At 43.9% G+C, this 27,271-nt stretch overlaps 1 protein-coding gene across 2 annotated transcripts in view; it reads right to left on the reverse strand.

Annotated features, from left to right (window-relative positions):
• Positions 1 to 3,002: 3,002 nt before the first annotated feature.
• TPP1 (tripeptidyl peptidase 1) overlaps positions 3,003 to 27,271 on the reverse strand; it is a 92,910-nt gene continuing 68,641 nt past the window's right edge. For both annotated transcript variants that reach the window (XM_088461327.1, XM_088461328.1), the window contains 7 exons: positions 22,831 to 23,029; positions 22,448 to 22,636; positions 13,133 to 13,205; positions 4,879 to 4,999; positions 4,624 to 4,782; positions 3,903 to 4,031; positions 3,003 to 3,794 (listed from right to left, as the gene is read on the reverse strand). In XM_088461327.1, the coding sequence (XP_088317453.1) occupies positions 3,657 to 3,794; positions 3,903 to 4,031; positions 4,624 to 4,782; positions 4,879 to 4,999; positions 13,133 to 13,205; positions 22,448 to 22,636; positions 22,831 to 23,029 (1,008 nt within the window). In that variant the 3' untranslated portion in view covers positions 3,003 to 3,656. The remainder of the gene's footprint in view (positions 3,795 to 3,902; positions 4,032 to 4,623; positions 4,783 to 4,878; positions 5,000 to 13,132; positions 13,206 to 22,447; positions 22,637 to 22,830; positions 23,030 to 27,271) is intronic.

The raw sequence follows: 27,271 nt of genomic DNA on the forward strand, positions 1-27,271 counted from the left end.
CCTGTCTCCTCTATTACCCCACTGCCCCATCACTAATCTTCCCTGTCTCCTCTATTACCCCAAAAGCCCCATCACTAATCTTCCCTGACTTCTTCCTGTCTCCTCTATTACCCCACTGCCCCATCACTAATCTTCCCCGTCTCCTCTATTACCCCACTGCCCCATCACTAATCTTCCCCGTCTCCTCTATTACCACACTGCCCCATCACTAATCTTCCCTGACTGCTCCCAGTCTCCTCTATTACCCCACTGCCCCATCACTAATCTTCCCTGACTGCTCCCAGTCTCCTCTATTACCCCACTGCCCCCATCACTAATCTTCCCTGTCTCCTCTATTACCCCACTGCCCCATCACTAATCTTCAATGACTGCTCCCCGTCTCATCTATTACCCCACTGCCCCCATCACTAATCTTCCCTGTCTCCTCTATTACCCCACTGCCCCATCACTAATCTTCCGTGTCTCCTCTAATACCCCACTGCCCCATCACTAATCTTCCCTGTCTCCTCTATTACCCCACTGCCCCATCACTAATCTTCAATGACTGCTCCCAGTCTCCTCTATTACCCCATTGCCCCATCACTAATCTTCCCTGACTGCTCACAGTCTCCTCTATTACCCCACTGCCCCATCACTAATCTTCAATGACTGCTCTATTACCCACTGCCCCATCACTAATCTTCCCCGTCTCCTCTATTACCCCACTGCCCCCATCACTAATCTTCCCTGTCACCTCTATTACCCCACTGCCCCCATCACTAATCTTCCCTGACTGCTCCCCGTCTCCTCTATTACCCCACTGCCCCCATCACTAATCTTCCCTGACTGCTCCCCGTCTCCTCTATTACTCCACTGCCCCATCACTAATGTTCCCTGACCACATCTCATCTTCTCTATTACCCCACTGCCCCCATCACTAATCTTCCCTGACTGCTTCCAGTATCCTCTATTACCCCACTGCCCCATCACTAATCTTCCCTGACCACATCTCATCTCCTCTATTACCCCACTGCCCCCATCACTAATCTTCCCTGACCACATCTCATCTCCTCTATTACTCCACTGCCCCCATCACTAATCTTCCCTGACTGCTCCCAGTCTCCTCTATTACCCCACTGCCCCATCACTAATCTTCCCTGTCTCCTCTATTACCCCACTGCCCCATCACTAATCTTCCCTGTCTCCTCTATTACCCCAAAAGCCCCATCACTAATCTTCCCTGACTGCTTCCTGTCTCCTCTATTACCCCACTGCCCCATCACTAATCTTCAATGACTGCTCCCCGTCTCCTCTATTACCGCACTGCCCCATCACTAATCTTCAATGACTGCTCCCCGTCTCCTCTATTACCCCACTGCCCCCATCACTAATCTTCCCTGTCTCCTCTATTACCCCACTGCCCCATCACTAATCTTCAATGACTGCTCCCTGTCTCCTCTATTACCCCACTGCCCCATCACTAATCTTCAATGACTGCTCCCCGTCTCCTCTATTACCGCACTGCCCCATCACTAATCTTCAATGACTGCTCCCCGTCTCCTCTATTACCCCACTGCCCCCATCACTAATCTTCCCTGTCTCCTCTATTACCCCACTGCCCCATCACTAATCTTCCCCGTCTCCTCTATTACCTCACTGCCCCCATCTCTAATCTTCCGTGACTGCTCCCCGTCTCCTCTAATACCCCACTGCCCCCATCACTAATCTTCCCTGTCTCCTCTATTACCCCACTGCCCCATCACTAATCTTCCCTGTCTCCTCTATTACCCCACTGCCCCATCACTAATCTTCCCTGTCTCCTCCATTACCCCACTGCCCCATCACTAATCTTCCCTGTCTCCTCTATTACCCCAAAAGCCCCATCACTAATCTTCCCTGACTCCTCTATTACCCCACTGCCCCATCACTAATCTTCCCTGACTGCTCCCCATCTCCTCTATTACCCCACTGCCCCATCACTAATCTTCCCTGTCTCCTCTATTACCCCACTGCCCCATTACTAATCTTCCCTGTCTCCTCTATTACCCCAAAAGCCCCATCACTAATCTTCCCTGACTCCTCTATTACCCCACTGCCCCATCACTAATCTTCCCTGACTGCTCCCCGTCTCCTCTATTACCCCACTGCCCCATCACTAATCTTCCCTGACTGCTCCCGGTCTCCTCTATTACCCCACTGCCCCCATCACTAATCTTCCCTGACTGCTCCCGGTCTCCTCTATTACCCCACTGCCCCCATCACTAATCTTCCCTGACTGCTCCCTGTCTCCTCTATTACCCCACTGCCCCCATCACTAATCTTCCCTGACTGCTCCCCGTCTCCTCTATTACTCCACTGCCCCATCACTAATCTTCCCTGACAGGAAGCAGTCTCCTCTATTACCCCACTGCCCCCATCACTAATCTTCCCTGACTGCTCCCCGTCTCCTCTATTACCCCACTGCCCCCATCACTAATCTTCCCTGACTGCTCCCGGTCTCCTCTATTACCCCACTGCCCCAATCACTAATCTTCCCTGACTGCTCCCCGTCTCCTCTATTACCCCACTGCCCCCATCACTAATCTTCAGTGTCTCCTCTATTACCCCACTGCCCCATCACTAATCTTCCCTGTCTCCTCTATTACCCCACTGCCCCATCACTAATCTTCCCTGTCTCCTCTATTACCCCACTGCCCCATCACTAATCTTCCCTGTCTCCTCTATTACCCCACTGCCCCATCACTAATCTTCCCTGTCTCCTCTATTACCCTACTGCCCCATCACTAATCTTCCCTATTTCCCATCTCCTCTATTACCCCCATATAATTCCTAATTGTGTGTTCCTGCACTTCCTAAGAGTAACCAGCAGCTACTTTATGGGGTAGAATGGAGTAGACACAAGAGACCTCTAATTGCTGATACAAGAAAAGTAATATTAACAGCGGGTATATAAGGGGTGATGACAGCGGGTATATAGAGGGCGATGACAGCGGGTATATAAAGGGTAATAATAACACATCATATATAACAAAGAAAATCCATTTATTGTAATCAAGGTAAACCCAAAAAGCAAATAAAGGAAAATTATTTCTTAACGCTGTGTTCCCAGAGACTGCCCCCATCAGTAATCTTCCAATGTCCTCTATTACCCCACTGCCCCCATCAGTAATCTTCCAGTCTCCTATTACCCCACTGCCCCATCACTGCTGAATATCCCCCAGATATTTCCTAATTGTGCATTCTGCACTCCCTGAGATTAATGGTGCACTGAGGGATCTCCCAGATGGGTGATGGAGTCACTGCATCCAGCCGGGGGCCAGACCGAGGAGGGGCAGATCCTGGCAGGGGTGAGGGTAATGAATCACACAGGTGTATACAGAGAAGAGATAGTAAATCACGAAGGGGGTCTCTGAGAGAACGGTACACAAACAATGTATATATACACGTATTGCTGGCCTAACCAGCCACAGCCACCCCTACACACACACATAAGATACCACGAGAAGGTTCTCAGCTGGGTCTGGATAGAGGGATAATTGTGAAGCAGGAAGGGATAGAAGCAGAGAATGATCAGCGGTAACTTTTTGAAGTGCACAGTTTTTAGAAGAGTAAGGAGCCCCCTAGAGGAGGCCACAGCCAGTTACTGGAGGCACAGCCAGGGCAGCGAGGCACAGGTGTCAGAGAAGCAAGGCTTTCAGTAATGCAGGGAAGTTTGGTGTTCCCCAACCAGTTACCGGGTCCCATCCTGGAGCTGCACAGAAACCCTGTCCTAAAACAAGGTCATCAATACAGGATAAGTGACATCCCTGGGTGACCTGAGGGTGAGAGAGAACAAGGGGGTGAGGCAGAAGAAACGTCGGGGTAAGTGTAGATGCTGTTATGGACACACCATAACCATAACAAACGGTCAGCTCAGTACTTACATCATACAGAGCGTCAGAGGCCTGAAGACGGTACAGCGCTGGGTTTAGGAATCCCAGGGGGGAGAGGCCCCTTTTTATACGATGGTCATTTATTACAGAGATGATTCCACCAAAGACGGGTGTGGACGCCTAGAATAAATATAATTCATCAGGGAGCATTCACTGACATGACATCTAGTCTACTAATATAGAGACATTACCAGAACCAAAATAAAGCCCCAAGCTCAGGGTCTCCCCACACCGTATCAGGATCAGGGGTCAGGCAGGTCAGCCAATCAGAGATCTCAGCCCATCCTCAGTGATCCCCACACCACATCAGCGGTCAGGTAGGTCAGCCAATCAGAGATCTCAGCCCATCCTCAGTGATCCCCACACCACATCAGCATCAGGGGTCAGGTAGGTCAGCCAACCAGACATCAGGAGGAAATGGAAAGGATGTAACTCAGGAAAGGGGGAGCGAGTAGAGGGGTGTACTGTAGTATTCGATGGAAGGATCGGAATAATTGGGTGGTGGACAAGGGAATTAGGCAAGAAGGGATGGGGATCAGGGGAAGAGCAGATCAGACGGGTCAGGCGGGAGAGGAGTGGGAAGGAGGACAATGATCTGCCTGTGCATATGAGCTGGAGAGGCCTGGGGGTGACACAGCCATGTAATGTGTACTACAGACGACGCTCCATTGACCTGACTGAAAAAGATGTAAGAGTGGCCCTAAACGCTCACCGAGGTCCCCGACACCCAGGGAATAGGGACACGATCTGTCACAACCCAGTAGTTGTCAGAGAGAGCTGCCACATCAGGATATGCTCGTCCACTGTGGTTATAGTAACTGTCTGGTGGTAACTTCACCATGGACTTCAGGTACTGTGATACTGCCGAGACCTTCAGGGAGAAGCAGATGGACACCAGAGGTGACCTCGGAGAACGACGATGAGAGGAGATTAACAAACCAGCACAAGGAGCCGCTGCCCCCCTTACCTGGTAATCTGGCATGGGGAAGACATTGCTGAATCCACCCCCACTGATGTAATCGGTCACTTCATAAACCACCTGAAAGGGGTTCTTAAAGGACGTTCCACCAACAGTGGTGACATAAGGACTGAAAGACAACAAACATTACATTATACAAGGTGTGCGATAGAGGGGTCCGGTCAGTCGTACGTTGTACACTATATATTTGGTTGGCCTTGCTGCACGGCCCATCAGAAGATATAGGACCTCATTCAGAGGCGGTCGCTAGGGCACGATCGATCACAACGAGCGATTTTTTTTTTGTCATGTGTACATGTGTGTAGTCGTCATTGCACGTGTGCAACCCAGTTCTTGCGAGCAATATGGAGTCTGTCGTCAGTCATTACTTCGTCGTAGCTCTGATTGACAGATAGTTCCGTTTGTGGGTGGTAACAGCGGAAGGTGTATGTGAACGGGGGCGTGGCGCAGCGAACGCAAGCGTGTGTCGTAAAAAGAGAGATTTCAATGCGTGCATAAATTACTGAGCAGGTCATCGCACACGTCATACCGCTGCCTCTAAGATGCTACTTCTCGTAGTGCTTGAGTGAGCCCAGGGTCTACCTGAAGCACTGCGACTGCAGGCCATGGTTTCTGCCTCTGCCGATGTCTGGAGTCAATTACCAAAGTAACAGGTGTTTGTCATTACAATGTATATTAGCAAAGTGGTTGCGTTAATTGGCTTTACATTACATTACATTACTTTACATTACATTACATTACATTACTTTACATTACATTACATTACTTTACATTATATTATATTACATTACATTTGTTTGCAAAACCATTTCAAATACATTTAATAATCATAATTCCCTTATTTTGGTTCAAATGCTAAATACATGTTTTTATAGATGTTTCTTTTATATTTTTTGGGGTTTGTGGCACTACACATCCCAGCATGCTTTGTTTTTTTTTTTTTTTAAATAATAAAGCCCATGACCAGATTTCTTACACCCAACATCAAACAACGCATGCTAAATTTACATTAGAAGAATAGACAAATAAACCAAAGCGATTGCACGCTGCTCGCATCCGCATCGAGATAGGCAGAAGAACCATGGAAAGTGCAGATGTGGGAACCACGATGGGCACATAGCTTGGCGCCAGCGACCGACACATTTCTGTGACTGTAGTCCTCGCTCACCGCTTTACGATACTCAGGAGGTGCGTTTTCATTGTGATGGGAGTTTCCTCGCCTACGATGAGCGATGCGATTTTGAGCTCAATTTGCATTTTCTCGCTCTTTTATGATACGATCGATCGCGCCCTAGCGACCGCCTCTGAATGAGGGGCCATATTGCACAAGGTGATGCAGTTTAATGAAAGACAGAATGAGATATCGTTTCATGAATCAGTAAAGTGCGCAGTGTGCACAGGAAATCACAGATGGTACGGGACAGAGGTAATTCGCCCTGATTGCCCGTCGTTGTAGTCTGTACCCAGCTTTAGTCATTGTGTTATCACCTCCCTGAGTAAAACTAAATTATACCTGTCCATGCCACAATTACATTCTATGCCATCCTACCTCATCATGCCACACTGTCTGTCATTGCTCATGCCACCCAACTGCGCCTGGCTTCAAACTCACATTGCCTTCCTGTGCCTACACATCATTCCCATTACACACTGCCTTCCTGTGACTACACATCATTCCCATTACACACTGCCTTCCTGTGACTACACATCATTCCCATTACACACTGCCTTCCTGTGACTACACATCATTCCCACTACACACTGCCTTCCTGTGCCTACACATCATTCCCATTACACACTACACACTGCCTTCCTGTGACTACACATCATTCCCATTACACACTACACACTGCCTTCCTGTGACTACACATCATTCCCATTACACACTACACACTGCCTTCCTGTGACTACACATCATTCCCATTACACACTACACACTGCCTTCCTGTGACTACACATCATTCCCATTACACACTGCCTTCCTGTGACTACACATCATTCCCATTACACACTGCCTTCCTGTGACTACACATCATTCCCATTACACACTACACACTGCCTTCCTGTGACTACACATCATTCCCATTACACACTACACACTGCCTTCCTGTGACTACACATCATTCCCATTACACACTACACACTGCCTTCCTGTGACTACACATCATTCCCATTACACACTACACACTGCCTTCCTGTGACTACACATCATTCCCATTACACACTGCCTTCCTGTGACTACACATCATTCCCATTACACACTGCCTTCCTGTGACTACACATCATTCCCATTACACACTACACACTGCCTTCCTGTGACTACACATCCTTCCCATTACACACTACACACTGCCTTCCTGTGACTACACATCATTCCCATTACACACTGCCTTCCTGTGACTACACATCCTTCCCATTACACACTACACACTGCCTTCCTGTGACTACACATCCTTCCCATTACACACTACACACTGCCTTCCTGTGACTACACATCATTCCCATTACACACTACACACTGCCTTCCTGTGCCTACACATCATTCCCATTACACACTACACACTGCCTTCCTGTGACTACACATCATTCCCATTACACACTACACACTGCCTTCCTGTGACTACACATCATTCCCATTACACACTACACACTGCCTTCCTGTGACTACACATCATTCCCATTACACACTACACACTGCCTTCCTGTGACTACACATCATTCCCATTACACACTGCCTTCCTGTGACTACACATCATTCCCATTACACACTGCCTTCCTGTGACTACACATCATTCCCATTACACACTACACACTGCCTTCCTGTGACTACACATCATTCCCATTACACACTACACACTGCCTTCCTGTGACTACACATCATTCCCATTACACACTACACACTGCCTTCCTGTGACTACACATCATTCCCATTACACACTACACACTGCCTTCCTGTGACTACACATCATTCCCATTACACACTGCCTTCCTGTGACTACACATCATTCCCATTACACACTGCCTTCCTGTGACTACACATCATTCCCATTACACACTACCTTCCTGTGACTACACATCCTTCCCATTACACACTACACACTGCCTTCCTGTGACTACACATCATTCCCATTACACACTGCCTTCCTGTGACTACACATCATTCCCATTACACACTACACACTGCCTTCCTGTGACTACACATCCTTCCCATTACACACTACACACTGCCTTCCTGTGACTACACATCCTTCCCATTACACACTACACACTGCCTTCCTGTGACTACACATCATTCCCATTACACACTGCCTTCCTGTGACTACACATCCTTCCCATTACACACTACACACTGCCTTCCTGTGACTACACATCATTCCCATTACACACTGCCTTCCTGTGACTACACATCATTCCCATTACACACTACACACTGCCTTCCTGTGACTACACATCCTTCCCATTACACACTGCCTTCCTGTGACTACACATCATTCCCATTACACACTGCCTTCCTGTGACTACACATCCTTCCCATTACACACTACACACTGCCTTCCTGTGCCTACACATCCTTCCCATTACACACTACACACTGCCTTCCTGTGACTACACATCATTCCCATTACACACTACACACTGCCTTCCTGTGACTACACATCATTCCCATTACACATTACACACTGCCTTCCTGTGACTACACATCATTCCCATTACACACTGCCTTCCTGTGACTACACATCATTCCCATTACACACTGCCTTCCTGTGACTACACATCATTCCCATTACACACTACACACTGCCTTCCTGTGACTACACATCATTCCCATTACACACTACACACTGCTTCCTGTGACTACACATCATTCCCATTACACACTACACACTGCCTTCCTGTGACTACACATCATTCCCATTACACACTACCTTCCTGTGACTACACATCATTCCCATTACACACTGCCTTCCTGTGACTACACATCATTCCCATTACACACTACCTTCCTGTGACTACACATCATTCCCATTACACACTACACACTGCCTTCCTGTGACTACACATCCTTCCCATTACACACTGCCTTCCTGTGACTACACATCCTTCCCATTACACACTGCCTTCCTGTGACTACACATCCTTCCCATTACAAACTGCCTTCCTGTGACTACACATCCTTCCCATTACACACTACACACTGCCTTCCTGTGACTACACATCATTCCCATTACACACTGCCTTCCTGTGACTACACATCATTCCCATTACACACTACACACTGCCTTCCTGTGCCTACACATCCTTCCCATTACACACTACACACTGCCTTCCTGTGACTACACATCATTCCCATTACACACTGCCTTCCTGTGACTACACATCATTCCCATTACACACTGCCTTCCTGTGACTACACATCATTCCCATTACACACTACACACTGCCTTCCTGTGACTACACATCATTCCCATTACACACTACACACTGCCTTCCTGTGACTACACATCATTCCCATTACACACTGCCTTCCTGTGACTACACATCATTCCCATTACACACTACACACTGCCTTCCTGTGACTACACATCATTCCCATTACACACTACACACTGCCTTCCTGTGACTACACATCATTCCCATTACACACTACACACTGCCTTCCTGTGACTACACATCATTCCCATTACACACTGCCTTCCTGTGACTACACATCATTCCCATTACACACTACACACTGCCTTCCTGTGACTACACATCATTCCCATTACACACTACACACTGCCTTCCTGTGACTACACATCATTCCCATTACACACTACACACTGCCTTCCTGTGACTACACATCATTCCCATTACACACTACCTTCCTGTGACTACACATCATTCCCATTACACACTACACACTGCCTTCCTGTGACTACACATCATTCCCATTACACACTGCCTTCCTGTGACTACACATCATTCCCATTACACACTACACACTGCCTTCCTGTGACTACACATCATTCCCATTACACACTACACACTGCCTTCCTGTGACTACACATCATTCCCATTACACACTACACACTGCCTTCCTGTGACTACACATCATTCCCATTACACACTGCCTTCCTGTGACTACACATCATTCCCATTACACACTGCCTTCCTGTGACTACACATCATTCCCATTACACACTACACACTGCCTTCCTGTGACTACACATCATTCCCATTACACACTACACACTGCCTTCCTGTGACTACACATCATTCCCATTACACACTACACACTGCCTTCCTGTGACTACACATCATTCCCATTACACACTGCCTTCCTGTGACTACACATCATTCCCATTACACACTGCCTTCCTGTGACTACACATCATTCCCATTACACACTGCCTTCCTGTGACTACACATCATTCCCATTACACACTACACACTGCCTTCCTGTGACTACACATCATTCCCATTACACACTACACACTGCCTTCCAGTGACTACACATCATTCCCATTACACACTACACACTGCCTTCCTGTGACTACACATCATTCCCATTACACACTGCCTTCCTGTGACTACACATCATTCCCATTACACACTGCCTTCCTGTGACTACACATCCTTCCCATTACACACTGCCTTCCTGTGACTACACATCCTTCCCATTACACACTGCCTTCCTGTGACTACACATCATTCCCATTACACACTACACACTACACACTGCCTTCCTGTGACTACACATCATTCCCATTACACACTGCCTTCCTGTGACTACACATCCTTCCCATTACACACTACACACTGCCTTCCAGTGACTACACATCATTCCCATTACACACTACACACTGCCTTCCTGTGACTACACATCATTCCCATTACACACTGCCTTCCTGTGACTACACATCATTCCCATTACACACTGCCTTCCTGTGACTACACATCCTTCCCATTACACACTGCCTTCCTGTGACTACACATCATTCCCATTACACACTGCCTTCCTGTGACTACACATCATTCCCATTACACACTGCCTTCCTGTGACACCTGAACTACACATCATTCCCATTACACACTACACACTGCCTTCCTGTGACTATGCCCACTCCAGCCTACATTATACCACCCGACTGTGCCACACCACCTACCCATCTAGGCATTCCACTCTACAACACACTGCACGCCATTCCTGTACTACACCACACTGTCAGTCTCACACTACACACCATTCCTGTACTACACCACACTGTCAGTCTCACACTACACACCATTCCTGTACTACACCACACTGTCAGTCTCACACTACACACTGCACGCCATTCCTGTAGTACACCACACTGTCAGTCTCACACTACACTTCATTACGGTACTACACCACACTGTCAGTCTCACACTACACACTGCATGCCATTACTGTACTACACCACACTTGTCAGTCTCACACTACACACTGCACGCCATTATTGTACTACACCACACTGTCAGTCTCACAATACACACTGCATGCCATTCCTGTACTACACCACACTGTCAGTCTCACACTACAAGCCATTCTTATACTACACCACACGGTCAGTCTCACACTACACACTGCACGCCATTCCTGTACTACACCACACTGTCAGTCTCACACTACACACCATTCCTGTACTACACCACACTGTGAGTCTCACACTACACACTGCACGCCATTCCTGTACTACACCACACTGTCAGTCTCACACTACACTTCATTACGGTACTACACCACACTGTCAGTCTCACACTACACACTGCATGCCATTACTGTACTACACCACACTGTCAGTCTCACAATACACACTGCACGCCATTCCTGTACTACACCACACTGTCAGTCTCACACTACACTTCATTACGGTACTACACCACACTGTCAGTCTCACACTACACACTGCATGCCATTCCTGTAGTACACCACACTGTCAGTCTCACACTACACTTCATTACGGTACTACACCACACTGTCAGTCTCACACTACACACTGCATGTCATTACTGTACTACACCACACTGTCAGTCTCACAATACACACTGCATGCCATTCCTGTACTACACCACACTGTCAGTCTCACACTACACACTGCACGCCATTACTGTAATACACCACACTGTCAGTCTCACACTACAGACTGCATGCCATTCCTGTACTACACCACACTGTCAGTCTCACACTACAGACTGCATGCCATTCCTGTACTACACCACACTGTCAGTCTCACACTACACTTCATTCCTGTACTACACCACACTGTCAGTCCCACACTACACTGCTTGCCAACGTTGTTTTGCCCATTCTAAGCTACAATGACTGCCCATGCTGCCCTGTAACACATATGGTTATATACACGGCCAGCACAGAGCCCTGTAACATGTATGGTTATATACACGGCCAGCACAGAGCCCTGTAACATGTATGGTTATATACACGGCCAGCACAGAGCCCTGTAACATGTATGGTTATATACACGGCCAGCACAGAGCCCTGTAACATGTATGGTTATATACACGGCCAGCACAGAGCCCTGTAACATGTATGGTTATATACACGGCCAGCACAGAGCCCTGTAACATGTATGGTTATATACACGGCCAGCACACAGCCCTGTAACATGTATGGTTATATACACGGCCAGCACACAGCCCTGTAACATGCATGGTTACACACAGCCCTGTAACATGTATGGTTATATATCCGGCCAGCACAGAGCCCTGTAACATGTATGGTTATATATCCGGCCAGCACAGAGCCCTGTAACATGTATGGTTATATACCCGGCCAGCACAGAGCCCTGTAACATGTATGGTTATATACACGGCCAGCACAGAGCCCTGTAACATGTATGGTTATATACACGGCCAGCACAGAGCCCTGTAACATGTATGGTTATATACACGGCCAGCACACAGCCCTGTAACATGTATGGTTATATATCCGGCCAGCACACAGCCCTGTAACATGTATGGTTATATATCCGGCCAGCACAGAGCCCTGTAACATGTATGGTTATATATCCGACCAGCACAGAGCCCTGTAACATGTATGGTTATGCACGGCCAGCACAGAGCCCTGTAACATGTATGGTTAAACACGCCAGCACAGAGCCCTGTAACATGTATGGTTAAACACGGCCAGCACAGAACCCTGTAACATGTATGGTTATATACAGCCAGCACAGAGCCCTGTAACATGTAGGGTTATACACGGCCAGCACAGAGCACTTACCTGGAGGCTGGGAAGCTGGGGCGGAAGACATTTTTCTCTTTACCAACTGTTCTGCATCCAGCTCCGTCGTCACCTGAAAAGTTAATTACAGAAGGCTGTTATCTGATTGGCTGGTTGTCATACGGTTACGTGTTAGGGGAGGGGCAATCATACACCTTGGCAGGTGCCACCTGTACCAGCAGCATCTATTCATGTGTCTCCCTATAACATACGTACACCCTGAAACTTCTACTTCTCCTCACCCTGTACTCCTGTAATAGTGTTAACACTATTACAGGAGCACACACCAATGATAACACTATTACAGGAGCACACACCAATGATAACGCTATTACAGGAGCACACACCAATGATATCATTGGTGTGTGCTCCTGTAATAGTGTTATCATTGGTGTGTGCTCCTGTAATAGTGTTATCATTGGTGTGTGCTCCTGTAATAGTGTTATCATTGGTGTGTACTCCTGTAATAGTGTTATCATTGGTGTGTGCTCCTGTAATAGTGTTATCATTGGTGTGTGCTCCTGTAATAGTGTTATCATTGGTGTGTGCTCCTGTAATAGCGTTATCATTGGTGTGTGCTCCTGTAATAGCATGATCATTGGTGTGTGCTCCTGTAATAGCATGATCATTGGTGTGTGCTCCTGTAATAGTGTTATCATTAGTGTGTGCTCCTGTAATAGTGTTATCATTAGTGTGTGCTCCTGTAATAGTGTTATCATTGGTGTGTACTCCTGTAATAGTGTTATCATTGGTTTGTACTCCTGTAATAGTATTATTATTGGTGTGTGCTCCTGTAATAGTGTTATCATTGGTGTGTACTCCTGTAATAGTGTTATCATTGGTGTGTGCTCCTGTAATAGTGTTATCATTGGTGTGTACTCCTGTAATAGTGTTATCATTGGTGTGTGCTCCTGTAATAGCATGATCATTGGTGTGTGCTCCTGTAATAGTGTTATCATTAGTGTGTGCTCCTGTAATAGTGTTATCATTAGTGTGTGCTCCTGTAATAGTGTTATCATTGGTGTGTACTCCTGTAATAGTATTATTATTGGTGTGTGCTCCTGTAATAGTGTTATCATTGGTGTGTACTCCTGTAATAGTGTTATCATTGGTGTGTGCTCCTGTAATAGTGTTATCATTGGTGTGTACTCCTGTAATAGTGTTATCATTGGTGTGTGCTTCTCCTCACCCTGTGCTCCTGTAATAGTGTTATCATTGGTGTGTGCTCCTGTAATAGTGTTATCATTGGTGTGTGCTCCTGTAATAGTGTTATCATTGGTGTGTGCTCCTGTAATAGTGCTATCATTGGTGTGAGCTCCTGTAATAGTGTTATCATTGGTGTGTACTCCTGTAATAGTGTTATCATTGGTGTGTACTCCTGTAATAGTGTTATCATTGGTGTGTGCTGCTGCTTCTCCTCACCCTGTACTCCTGTAATAGTGTTATCATTGGTGTGTACTCCTGTAATAGTGTTATCATTGGTGTGTACTCCTGTAATAGTGTTATCATTGGTGTGTACTCCTGTAATAGTGTTATCATTGGTGTGTGCTGCTGCTTCTCCTCACCCTGTACTCCTGTAATAGTGTTATCATTGGTGTGTACTCCTGTAATAGTGTTATCATTGGTGTGTGCTCCTGTAATAGTGTTATCATTGGTGTGTGCTCCTGTAATAGTGTTATCATTGGTGTGTGCTTCTCCTCACCCTGTACTCCTGTAATAGTGTTATCATTGGTGTGTGCTCCTGTAATAGTGATATCATTGGTGTGTGCTCCTGTAATAGCGTTATCATTGGTGTGTGCTCCTGTAATAGTGTTATCATTGGTGTGTACTCCTGTAATAGTGTTATCATTGGGGTGTGCTCCTGTAATAGTGTTATCATTGGGGTGTGCTCCTGTAATAGTGTTATCATTGGTGTGTGCTCCTGTAATAGTGTTATCATTGGTGTGTACTCCTGTAATAGTGTTATCATTGGTGTGTACTCCTGTAATAGTGTTATCATTGGTGTGTACTCCTGTAATAGTGTTATCATTGGTGTGTACTCCTGTAATAGTGTTATCATTGGTGTGTGCTCTCCTCACCCTGTACTCCTGTAATAGCGTTATCATTGGTGTGTACTCCTGTAATAGTGTTATCATTGGTGTGTGCTCCTGTAATAGTGTTATCATTGGTGTGAGCTCCTGTAATAGTGTTATCATTGGTGTGTACTCCTGTAATAGTGTTATCATTGGTGTGTACTCCTGTAATAGTGTTATCATTGGTGTGTGCTCTCCTCACCCTGTACTCCTGTAATAGCGTTATCATTGGTGTGTGCTCCTGTAATAACGTTATCATTGGTGTGTGCTCCTGTAATAGTGTTATCATTGGTGTGTGCTCCTGTAATAGCGTTATCATTGGTGTGTACTCCTGTAATAGTGTTATCATTGGTGTGTGCTCCTGTAATAGTGTTATCATTGGTGTGTGCTCCTGTAATAGTGTTATCATTGGTGTGTGCTCCTGTAATAGTGTTATCATTGGTGTGTACTCCTGTAATAGTGTTATTATTGGTGTGTACTCCTGTAATAGTGTTATCATTGGTGTGTGCTCCTTTAATAGTGTTATCATTGGTGTGTGCTCCTGTAATAGTGTTATCATTGGTGTGTGCTCCTGTAATAGTGTTATCATTGGTGTGTGCTCCTGTAATAGCATTATCATTGGTGTGTGCTCCTGTAATAGTGTTATCATTGGTGTGTGCTCCTGTAATAGTGTTATCATTGGTGTGTGCTCCTGTAATAGCGTTATCATTGGTGTGTGCTCCTGTAATAGTGTTATCGTTGGTGTGTGCTTCTCCTCACCCTGTACTCCTGTAATAGTGTTATCATTGGTGTGTACTCCTGTAATAGTGTTATCATTGGTGTGTACTCCTGTAATAGTGTTATCATTGGTGTGTGCTCCTGTAATAGTGTTATCATTGGTGTGTGCTCCTGTAATAGTGTTATCATTGGTGTGTACTCCTGTAATAGTGTTATTATTGGTGTGTACTCCTGTAATAGTGTTATCATTGTTGTGTGCTCCTGTAATAGTGTTATCGTTGGTGTGTGCTCTCCTCACCCTGTACTCCTGTAATAGCGTTATCATTGGTGTGTACTCCTGTAATAGTGCTATCATTGGTGTGTGCTCCTGTAATAGTGTTATCGTTGGTGTGTGCTCTCCTCACCCTGTACTCCTGTAATAGCGTTATCATTGGTGTGTACTCCTGTAATAGTGCTATCATTGGTGTGTACTCCTGTAATAGTGTTATCATTGGTGTGTGCTCCTGTAATAGTGTTATCATTGGTGTGTGCTCCTGTAATAGTGTTATCATTGGTGTGTGCTCCTGTAATAGTGTTATCATTGATGTGTACTCCTGTAATAGTGTTATCATTGGTGTGTGCTCCTGTAATAGCGTTATCATTGGTGTGTGCTCCTGTAATAGTGTTATCATTGGTGTGTGCTCCTGTAATAGCGTTATCATTGGTGTGTGCTCCTGTAATAGCGTTATCATTGGTGTGTGCTCCTGTAATAGCGTTATCATTGGTGTGTGCTCCTTTAATAGTGTAATTATTGGTGTGTGCTCCTGTAATAGTGTTATCATTGGTGTGTGCTCTCCTCACCCTGTGCTCCACTAATAGTGTTATCATTGGTGTGTACTCCTGTAATAGTGTTATCATTGGTGTGTGCTTCTCCTCACCCTGTGCTCCACTAATAGTGTTATCATTGGTGTGTGCTCCTGTAATAGTGTTATCATTGGTGTGTGCTCTCCTCACCCTGTACTCCTGTAATAGCGTTATCATTGGTGTGTACTCCTGTAATAGTGTTATCATTGGTGTGTACTCCTGTAATAGTGTTATCATTGGTGTGTGCTCCTGTAATAGTGTTATCATTGGTGTGTGCTCTCCTCACCCTGTACTCCTGTAATAGCGTTATCATTGGTGTGTACTCCTGTAATAGTGTTATCATTGGTGTGTACTCCTGTAATAGTGTTATCATTGGTGTGTGCTCCTGTAATAGTGTTATCATTGGTGTGTACTCCTGTAATAGTGTTATTATTGGTGTGTGCTCCTGTAATAGCGTTATCATTGGTGTGTACTCCTGTAATAGTGTTATCATTGGTGTGTGCTCTCCTCACCCTGTACTCCTGTAATAGTGGTATCATTGGTGTGTGCTGCTGCTTCTCCTCACCCTGTACTCCTGTAATAGTGGTATCATTGGTGTGTGCTCCTGTAATAGTGGTATCATTGGTGTGTACTCCTGTAATAGTGTTATCATTGGTGTGTGCTCCTGTAATAGCGTTATCATTGGTGTGTGCTCCTGTAATAGTGTTATCATTGGTGTGTGCTCCTGTAATAGTGTTATCATTGGTGTGTGCTCCTGTAATAGTGTTATCATTGGTGTGTGCTCCTGTAATAGTGTTATCATTGGTGTGTGCTCCTGTAATAGTGTTATCATTGGTGTGTGCTCCTGTAATAGTGTTATCATTGGTGTGTGCTCCTGTAATAGTGTTATCATTGGTGTGTGCTCCTGTAATAGTGTTATCATTGGTGTGTGCTCCTGTAATAGTGTTATCATTGGTGTGTGCTCCTGTAATAGTGTTATCATTGGTGTGAGCTCCTGTAATAGTGTTATCATTGGTGTGTGCTCTCCTCACCCTGTGCTCCTGTAATAGCGTTATCATTGGTGTGTGCTCCTGTAATAGTGTTATTATTGGTGTGTGCTCCTGTAATAGCGTTATCATTGGTGTGTACTCCTGTAATAGTGTTATCATTGGTGTGTGCTGCTGCTTCTCCTCACCCTGTACTCCTGTAATAGTGTTATCATTGGTGTGTACTCCTGTAATAGTGTTATCATTGGTGTGTGCTCCTGTAATAGTGTTATCATTGGTGTGTGCTCCTGTAATAGTGTTATCATTGGTGTGTGCTCCTGTAATAGTGTTATCATTGGTGTGTGCTCCTGTAATAGTGTTATCATTGGTGTGTGCTCCTGTAATAGTGTTATCATTGGTGTGTGCTCCTGTAATAGTGTTATCATTGGTGTGAGCTCCTGTAATAGTGTTATCATTGGTGTGTGCTCTCCTCACCCTGTGCTCCTGTAATAGCGTTATCATTGGTGTGTACTCCTGTAATAGCGTCATCATTGGTGTGTGCTCCTGTAATAGTGTTATCATTGGTGTGTGCTCCTGTAATAGTGTTATCATTGGTGTGTGCTCCTGTAATAGCGTTATCATTGGTGTGTACTCCTGTAATAGTGCTATCATTGGTGTGTGCTCCTGTAATAGTGTTATCATTGGTGTGTGCTCTCCTCACCCTGTGCTCCTGTAATAGTGTTATCATTGGTGTGTACTCCTGTAATAGCGTCATCATTGGTGTGTGCTCCTGTAATAGTGTTATCATTGGTGTGTGCTCCTGTAATAGTGTTATCATTGGTGTGTGCTCCTGTAATAGCGTTATCATTGGTGTGTACTCCTGTAATAGTGCTATCATTGGTGTGTGCTCCTGTAATAGTGTTATCATTGGTGTGTGCTCCTGTAATAGTGTTATCATTGGTGTGTGCTCTCCTCACCCTGTGCTCCTGTAATAGTGTTATCATTGGTGTGTGCTCCTGTAATAGTGTTATCATTGGTGTGTACTCCTGTAATAGCGTCATCATTGGTGTGTTCTCCTGTAATAGTGTTATCATTGGTGTGTACTCCTGTAATAGTGTTATCATTGGTGTGTGCTGCTGCTTCTCCTCACCCTGTACTCCTGTAATAGTGTTATCATTGGTGTGTGCTCCTGTAATAGTGTTATCATTGGTGTGTGCTTCTCCTCACCCTGTACTCCTGTAATAGTGTTATCATTGGTGTGTGCTCCTGTAATAGTGTTATCATTGGTGTGTGCTCCTGTAATAGCGTTATCATTGGTGTGTGCTCCTGTAATAGTGTTATCATTGGTGTGTGCTCCTGTAATAGTGTTATCATTGGTGTGTGCTCCTGTAATAGCGTTATCATTGGTGTGTGCTCCTGTAATAGCGTTATCATTGGTGTGTGCTCCTGTAATAGTGTTAACGTTGGTGTGTGCTCTCCTCACCCTGTACTCCTGTAATAGCGTTATCATTGGTGTGTACTCCTGTAATAGTGCTATCATTGGTGTGTGCTCCTGTAATAGTGTTATTATTGGTGTGTGCTCCTACTTCTCCTCACCCTGTACCCCTGTAATAGCGTTATCATTGGTGTGTGCTCCTTTAATAGTGTAATTATTGGTGTGTGCTCCTGTAATAGTGTTATCATTGGTGTGTGCTCCTGTAATAGTGTTATCATTGGTGTGTGCTCCTGTAATAGTGTTATCATTGGTGTGTGCTCCTGTAATAGCGTTATCATTGGTGTGTACTCCTGTAATAGCGTTATCATTGGTGTGTGCTCCTGTAATAGTGTTATCATTGGTGTGTGCTCCTGTAATAGTGTTATTATTGGTGTGTGCTCCTGTAATAGTGTTATCATTGGTGTGTGCTCCTGTAATAGTGTTATCATTGGTGTGTGCTCCTGTAATAGTGTTATTATTGGTGTGTGCTCCTGTAATAGTGTTATCATTGGTGTGTGCTCCTGTAATAGAGTTATTATTGGTGTGTGCTCCTGTAATAGTGTTATCATTGGTGTGTGCTCCTGTAATAGTGTTATCATTGGTGTGTGCTCCTGTAATAGTGTTATTATTGGTGTGTGCTCTTGTAATAGTGTTATCATTGGTGTGTGCTCCTGTAATAGAGTTATCATTGGTGTGTGCTCCTGTAATAGCGTTATCATTGGTGTGTACTCCTGTAATAGTGTTATCATTGGTGTGTGCTCCTGTAATAGTGTTATCATTGGTGTGTGCTCCTGTAATAGTGTTATCATTGGTGTGTGCTCCTGTAATAGTGTTATTATTGGTGTGTACTCCTGTAATAGTGTTATCATTGGTGTGTGCTCCTGTAATAGTGTTATTATTGGTGTGTGCTCCTGTAATAGTGTTATCTTTGGTGTGTACTCCTGTAATAGTGTTATCATTGGTGTGTGCTCCTGTAATAGTGTTATCATTGGTGTGTACTCCTGTAATAGTGTTATCATTGGTGTGTGCTCCTGTAATAGTGTTATCTTTGGTGTGTGCTCCTGTAATAGTGTTATCATTGGTGTGTGCTCCTGTAATAGTGTTATTATTGGTGTGTGCTCCTGTAATAGTGTTATCATTGGTGTGTGCTCCTGTAATAGTGTTATCATTGGTGTGTGCTCCTGTAATAGTGTTATCTTTGGTGTGTACTCCTGTAATAGTGTTATCATTGGTGTGTGCTCCTGTAATAGTGTTATCATTGGTGTGTGCTCCTGTAATAGTGTTATCATTGGTGTGTACTCCTGTAATAGTGTTATCATTGGTGTGTGCTCCTGTAATAGTGTTATCATTGGTGTGTGCTCCTGTAATAGTGTTATCATTGGTGTGTGCTCTCCTCACCCTGTGCTCCTGTAATAGTGTTATCATTGGTGTGTGCTCCTGTAATAGTGTTATCATTGGTGTGTGCTCCTGTAATAGTGTTATCATTGGTGTGTGCTCCTGTAATAGTGTTATCATTGGTGTGTGCTCCTGTAATAGTGTTATCATTGGTGTGTGCTCCTGTAATAGTGTTATCATTGGTGTGTACTCCTGTAATAGTGTTATCATTGGAGTGAACTCCTGTAATAGTGTTATCATTGGTGTGTGCTCCTGTAATAGTGTAATTATTGGTGTGTGCTCCTGTAATAGTGTTATTATTGGTGTGTGCTCCTGTAATAGTGTTATTATTGGTGTGTGCTCCTACTTCTCCTCACCCTGTACCCCTGTAATAGCGTTATCATTGGTGTGTGCTCCTGTAATAGTGTAATTATTGGTGTGTACTCCTGTAATAGCGTTATCATTGGTGTGTGCTCCTGTAATAGTGTAATTATTGGTGTGTACTCCTGTAATAGTGTTATCATTGGTGTGTGCTCCTGTAATAGTGTTATCATTGGTGTGTGCTCCTGTAATAGTGTTATCATTGGTGTGTGCTCCTGTAATAGCGTTATCATTGGTGTGTGCTCCTGTAATAGCGTTATCATTGGTGTGTACTCCTGTAATAGCGTTATCATTGGTGTGTGCTCCTGTAATAGTGTTATCATTGGTGTGTGCTCCTGTAATAGTGTTATTATTGGTGTGTGCTACTCCTCACCCTGTGCTCCAGTAATAGTGTTATCATTGGTGTGTGCTCCTGTAATAGTGTTATCATTGGTGTGTGCTCCTGTAATAGTGTTATCATTGGTGTGTGCTCCTGTAATAGTGTTATCATTGGTGTGTGCTCTCCTCACCCTGTACTCCTGTAATAGTGTTATCATTGGTGTGTGCTCCTGTAATAGTGTTATCATTGGTGTGTGCTCCTGTAATAGTGTTATCATTGGTGTGTGCTCCTGTAATAGTGTTATCATTGGTGTGTGCTCCTGTAATAGCGTTATCATTGGTGTGTGCTCCTGTAATAGCGTTATCATTGGTGTGTGCTCCTGTAATAGCGTTATCATTGGTGTGTACTCCTGTAATAGTGTTATCATTGGTGTGTGCTCCTGTAATAGTGTTATCATTGGTGTGTGCTCCTGTAATAGTGTTATCATTGGTGTGTGCTCCTGTAATAGTGTTATTATTGGTGTGTGCTCCTGTAATAGTGTTATCATTGGTGTGTGCTCCTGTAATAGTGTTATCATTGGTGTGTGCTCCTGTAATAGTGTTATCATTGGTGTGTGCTCCTGTAATAGTGTTATCATTGGTGTGTGCTCCTGTAATAGTGTTATCATTGGTGTGTGCTCCTGTAATAGTGTTATCATTGGTGTGTGCTCCTGTAATAGTGTTATCATTGGTGTGTGCTCCTGTAATAGTGTTATCATTGGTGTGTGCTCCTGTAATAGTGTTATCATTGGTGTGTGCTCTGCTCACCCTGTGCTCCTGTAATAGTGTTATCATTGGTGTGTGCTCCTGTAATAGTGTTATCATTGGTGTGTGCTCCTGTAATAGTGTTATCATTGGTGTGTGCTCCTGTAATAGTGTTATCATTGGTGTGTGCTCCTGTAATAGTGTTATCATTGGTGTGTGCTCCTGTAATAGTGTTATCATTGGTGTGTGCTCCTGTAATAGTGTTATCATTGGTGTGTGCTCCTGTAATAGTGTTATCATTGGTGTGTGCTCCTATAATAGCGTTATCATTGGTGTGTGCTCCTGCTTTTTGCATGCCCCCATTACACCCCTACGTGGCTGACTGGGAGGGAATTACTATGGTCACTGACACTATCACAACCATTACCTGAAGCAAACAGGATTGTGAGTCCTCTGGCTGCTGCCTTCATGAACTCCACATTGATCCTCTGCATGAAAGCCACAGACAGACTGTCCTCATCGTCACCATAGCTGATGGTATGTACCCACGGGAGCGAGGACATATTACTTAGCAGTAATATCCATTCTAGGAAGGGTTCCTGGGACTCGTGGCGTCCTGAGGGGGGAAACGTACAATGTGGTGGAACAAGAGCCTTCAGTATTATACATAGAATACACCTTGTCAGATCCATTCATTACCCTGAAACCACACAAACATGAGTGGTGCCGTCCCATGTAATGCCATTAGGGTGCCCCCAAACACTGGCATGCTGGCTGAGATACCATGATCCCAAGGTCGTGCCAACTTACCCGGGTTACTAAATACCCATGTGGATATGTTGGCGCCCATGCTCATGATGTACTCTACATCCAAACTGGCTTCCAGGCCGGCGCGGCCTCCTCCCTGCTGCCCGATCACCTGATCCACCTCTGTGCGGTGCTGGAAGCCGCCTCCAAACAGCTGCATAAACTCCCAGAGGTCGGCAGGGTGGAAATACTGCTCCAGGAACTGTAATGAGAAAAGGGAAACGTATAGACAATGACAGCGTCCATACAGTCACAGCCGATGGTCTACATATCATCTGGGCAATAAGTAATCACCATACAGTCACAGCCGATGGTCTACATATCATCTGGGCAATAAGTAATCACCATACAGTCACAGCCGATGGTCTACATATCATCTGGGCAATAAGTAATCACCTAACAGTCACAGCCTATGGTCTACATATCATCTGGGCAATAAGTAATCACCATACAGTCACAGCCGATGGTCTACATATCATCTGGGCAATAAGTAATCACCATACAGTGAACTGGAACATACAGAGAGCTATTCCATATAGGCCGTAACCTCGCGGTATAAGGACACACATCACACAGTGCCTCACATTACTATATACTATACACAGGAACCTGTATTACACTTATCACACAGTGCCTCACATCACTATAATGACAGCATTCCTATTATACTGTTATGTGCTCTGTGCTATATACTATACACAGGAACCTGTATTACACCTATCACACAGTGCTTCACATTACTATAATGACAGAGCATTCCTATTATACTGTTATGTGCTATATACTATACACAGGAACCTGTATTACACCTATCACACAGTGCCTCACATCACTATAATGACAGCATTCCTATTATACTGTTATGTGCTCTGTGCTATATACTATACACAGGAACCTGTATTACACCTATCACACAGTGCCTCACATTACTATAATGACAGAGCATTCCTATTATACTGTTATGTGCTATATACTATACACAGGGAACCTGTATTACACCTATCACACAGTGCCTCACATTACTATAATGACAGCATTCCTATTATACTGTTATGTGCTATATACTATACACAGGAACCTGTATTACACACATCACACAGTGCCTCACATTACTATAATGACAGCATTCCTATTATACTGTTATGTGCTATATACTATACACAGGAACCTGTATTACACACATCACACAGTGCCTCACATTACTATAATGACAGAGCATTCCTATTATACTGTTATGTGCTCTGTGCTATATACTATACACAGGGAACCTGTATTACACCTATCACACAGTGCCTCACATTACTATAATGACAGAGCATTCCTATTATACTGTTATGTGCTCTGTGCTATATACTATACACAGGGAACCTGTATTACACCTATCACACAGTGCCTCACATTACTATAATGACAGAGCATTCCTATTATACGGTTATGTGCTCTGTGCTATATACTATACACAGGAACCTGTATTACACACATCACACAGTGCCTCACATTACTATAATGTCAGCATTCCTATTATACTGTTATGTGCTATATACTATACACAGGAACCTGTATTACACCTATCACACAGTGCCTCACATTACTATAATGACAGAGCATTCCTATTATACTGTTATGTGCTCTGTGCTATATACTATACACAGGAACCTGTATTACACACATCACACAGTGTCTCACATCACTATAATGACAGAGCATTCCTATTATACTGTTATGTGCTATATACTATACACAGGGAACCTGTATTACACACATCACACAGTGCCTCACATTACTATAATGACAGCATTCCTATTATACTGTTATGTGCTATATACTATACACAGGAACCTGTATTACACACATCACACAGTGCCTCACATTACTATGACAGAGCATTCCTATTATACTGTTATGTGCTATATACTATACACAGGGAACCTGTATTACACCTATCACACAGTGCCTCACATTACTATAATGACAGCATTCCTATTATACTGTTATGTGCTCTGTGCTATATACTATACACAGGGAACCTATATTACACCTATCACACAGTGCCTCACATTACTATAATGACAGCATTCCTATTATACTGTTATGTGCTATATACTATACACAGGAACCTGTATTACACCTATCACACAGTGCCTCACATTACTATAATGACAGCATTCCTATTATACTGTTATGTGCTCTGTGCTATATACTATACACAGGAACCTGTATTACACACATCACACAGTGCCTCACACTACTATAATGACAGAGCATTCCTATTATACTGTTATGTGCTCTGTGCTATATACTATACACAGGAACCTGTATTACACACATCACACAGTGCCTCACATTACTATAATGACAGAGCATTCCTATTATACTGTTATGTGCTCTGTGCTATATACTATACACAGGAACCTGTATTACACCTATCACACAGTGCCTCACATTACTATAATGACAGCATTCCTATTATACTGTTATGTGCTCTGTGCTATATACTATACACAGGAACCTGTATTACACCTATCACACAGTGCCTCACAATACTATAATGACAGAGCATTCCTATTATACTATTATGTGCTCTGTGCTATATACTATACACAGGGACCTGTATTACACCTATCACACAGTGCCTCACATTACTATAATGACAGAGCATTCCTATTATACTGTTATGTGCTATATACTATACACAGGAACCTGTATTACACCTATCACACAGTGCCTCACATTACTATAATGACAGAGCATTCCTATTATACTGTTATATGCTATATACTATACACAGGAACCTGTATTACACATATCACACAGTGCCTCACATTACTATAATGACAGAGCATTCCTATTATACTGTTATGTGCTATATACTATACACAGGAACCTGTATTACACATATCACACAGTGCCTCACATTACTATAATTACAGCATTCCTATTATACTGTAATGTGCTATATACTATACACAGGGAACCTGTATTACACCTATCACACAGTGCCTCACATTACTATAATGACAGCATTCCTATTATACTATTATGTGCTCTGTGCTATATACTATACACAGGAACCTGTATTACACACATCACACAGTGCCTCACATTACTATAATTACAGCATTCCTATTATACTGTAATGTGCTATATACTATACACAGGGAACCTGTATTACACCTATCACACAGTGCCTCACATTACTATAATGACAGCATTCCTATTATACTGTTATGTGCTCTGTGCTATATACTATACACAGGAACCTGTATTACACCTATCACACAGTGCCTCACATTACTATAATGTCAGCATTCCTATTATACTGTTATGTGCTATATACTATACACAGGAACCTGTATTACACACATCACACAGTGCCTCACAGTACTATAATGTCAGAGCATTCTTATTATACTATTATGTGCTCTGTGCTATATACTATACACAGGGACCTGTATTACACCTATCACACAGTGCCTCACATTACTATAATGACAGAGCATTCCTATTATACTGTTATGTGCTCTGTGCTATATACTATACACAGGAACCTGTATTACACCTATCACACAGTGCCTCACATTACTATAATGACAGCATTCCTATTATACTGTTATGTGCTATATACTATACACAGGGAACCTATATTACACTTATCACACAGTGCCTCACAATACTATAATGACAGAGCATTCCTATTATACTGTTATGTGCTCTGTGCTATATACTATACACAGGGAACCTGTATTACACCTATCACACAGTGCCTCACATTACTATAATGACAGCATTCCTATTATACTGTTATGTGCTCTGTGCTATATACTATACACAGGAACTTGTATTACACCTATCACACAGTGCCTCACAATACTATAATGACAGAGCATTCCTATTATACTATTATGTGCTCTGTGCTATATACTATACACAGGAACCTGTATTACACACATCACACAGTGCCTCACATTACTATAATTACAGAGCATTCCTATTATACTGTTATGTGCTATATACTATACACAGGAACCTGTATTACACATATCACACAGTGCCTCACATTACTATAATGACAGAGCATTCCTATTATACTGTAATGTGCTCTGTGCTATATACTATACACAGGAACCTGTATTACACCTATCACACAGTGCCTCACATTACTATAATGACAGAGCATTCCTATTATACTATTATGTTCTCTGTGCTATATACTATACACAGGAACCTGTATTACACATATCACACAGTGCCTCACATTACTATAATGACAGAGCATTCCTATTATACTATTATGTTCTCTGTGCTATATACTATACACAGGAAGCTGTATTACACATATCACACAGTGCCTCACATTACTATAATGACAAAGCATTCCTATTATACTGTTATGTGCTCTGTGCTATATACTATACACAGGAACCTGTATTACACACATCACACA

This window comes from Taudactylus pleione, unplaced genomic scaffold (genome assembly GCF_031769625.1).
Source record: "Taudactylus pleione unplaced genomic scaffold, aTauple2 ptg001033l, whole genome shotgun sequence".
NCBI classification, from domain to species: Eukaryota; Metazoa; Chordata; class Amphibia; order Anura; family Myobatrachidae; genus Taudactylus; species Taudactylus pleione.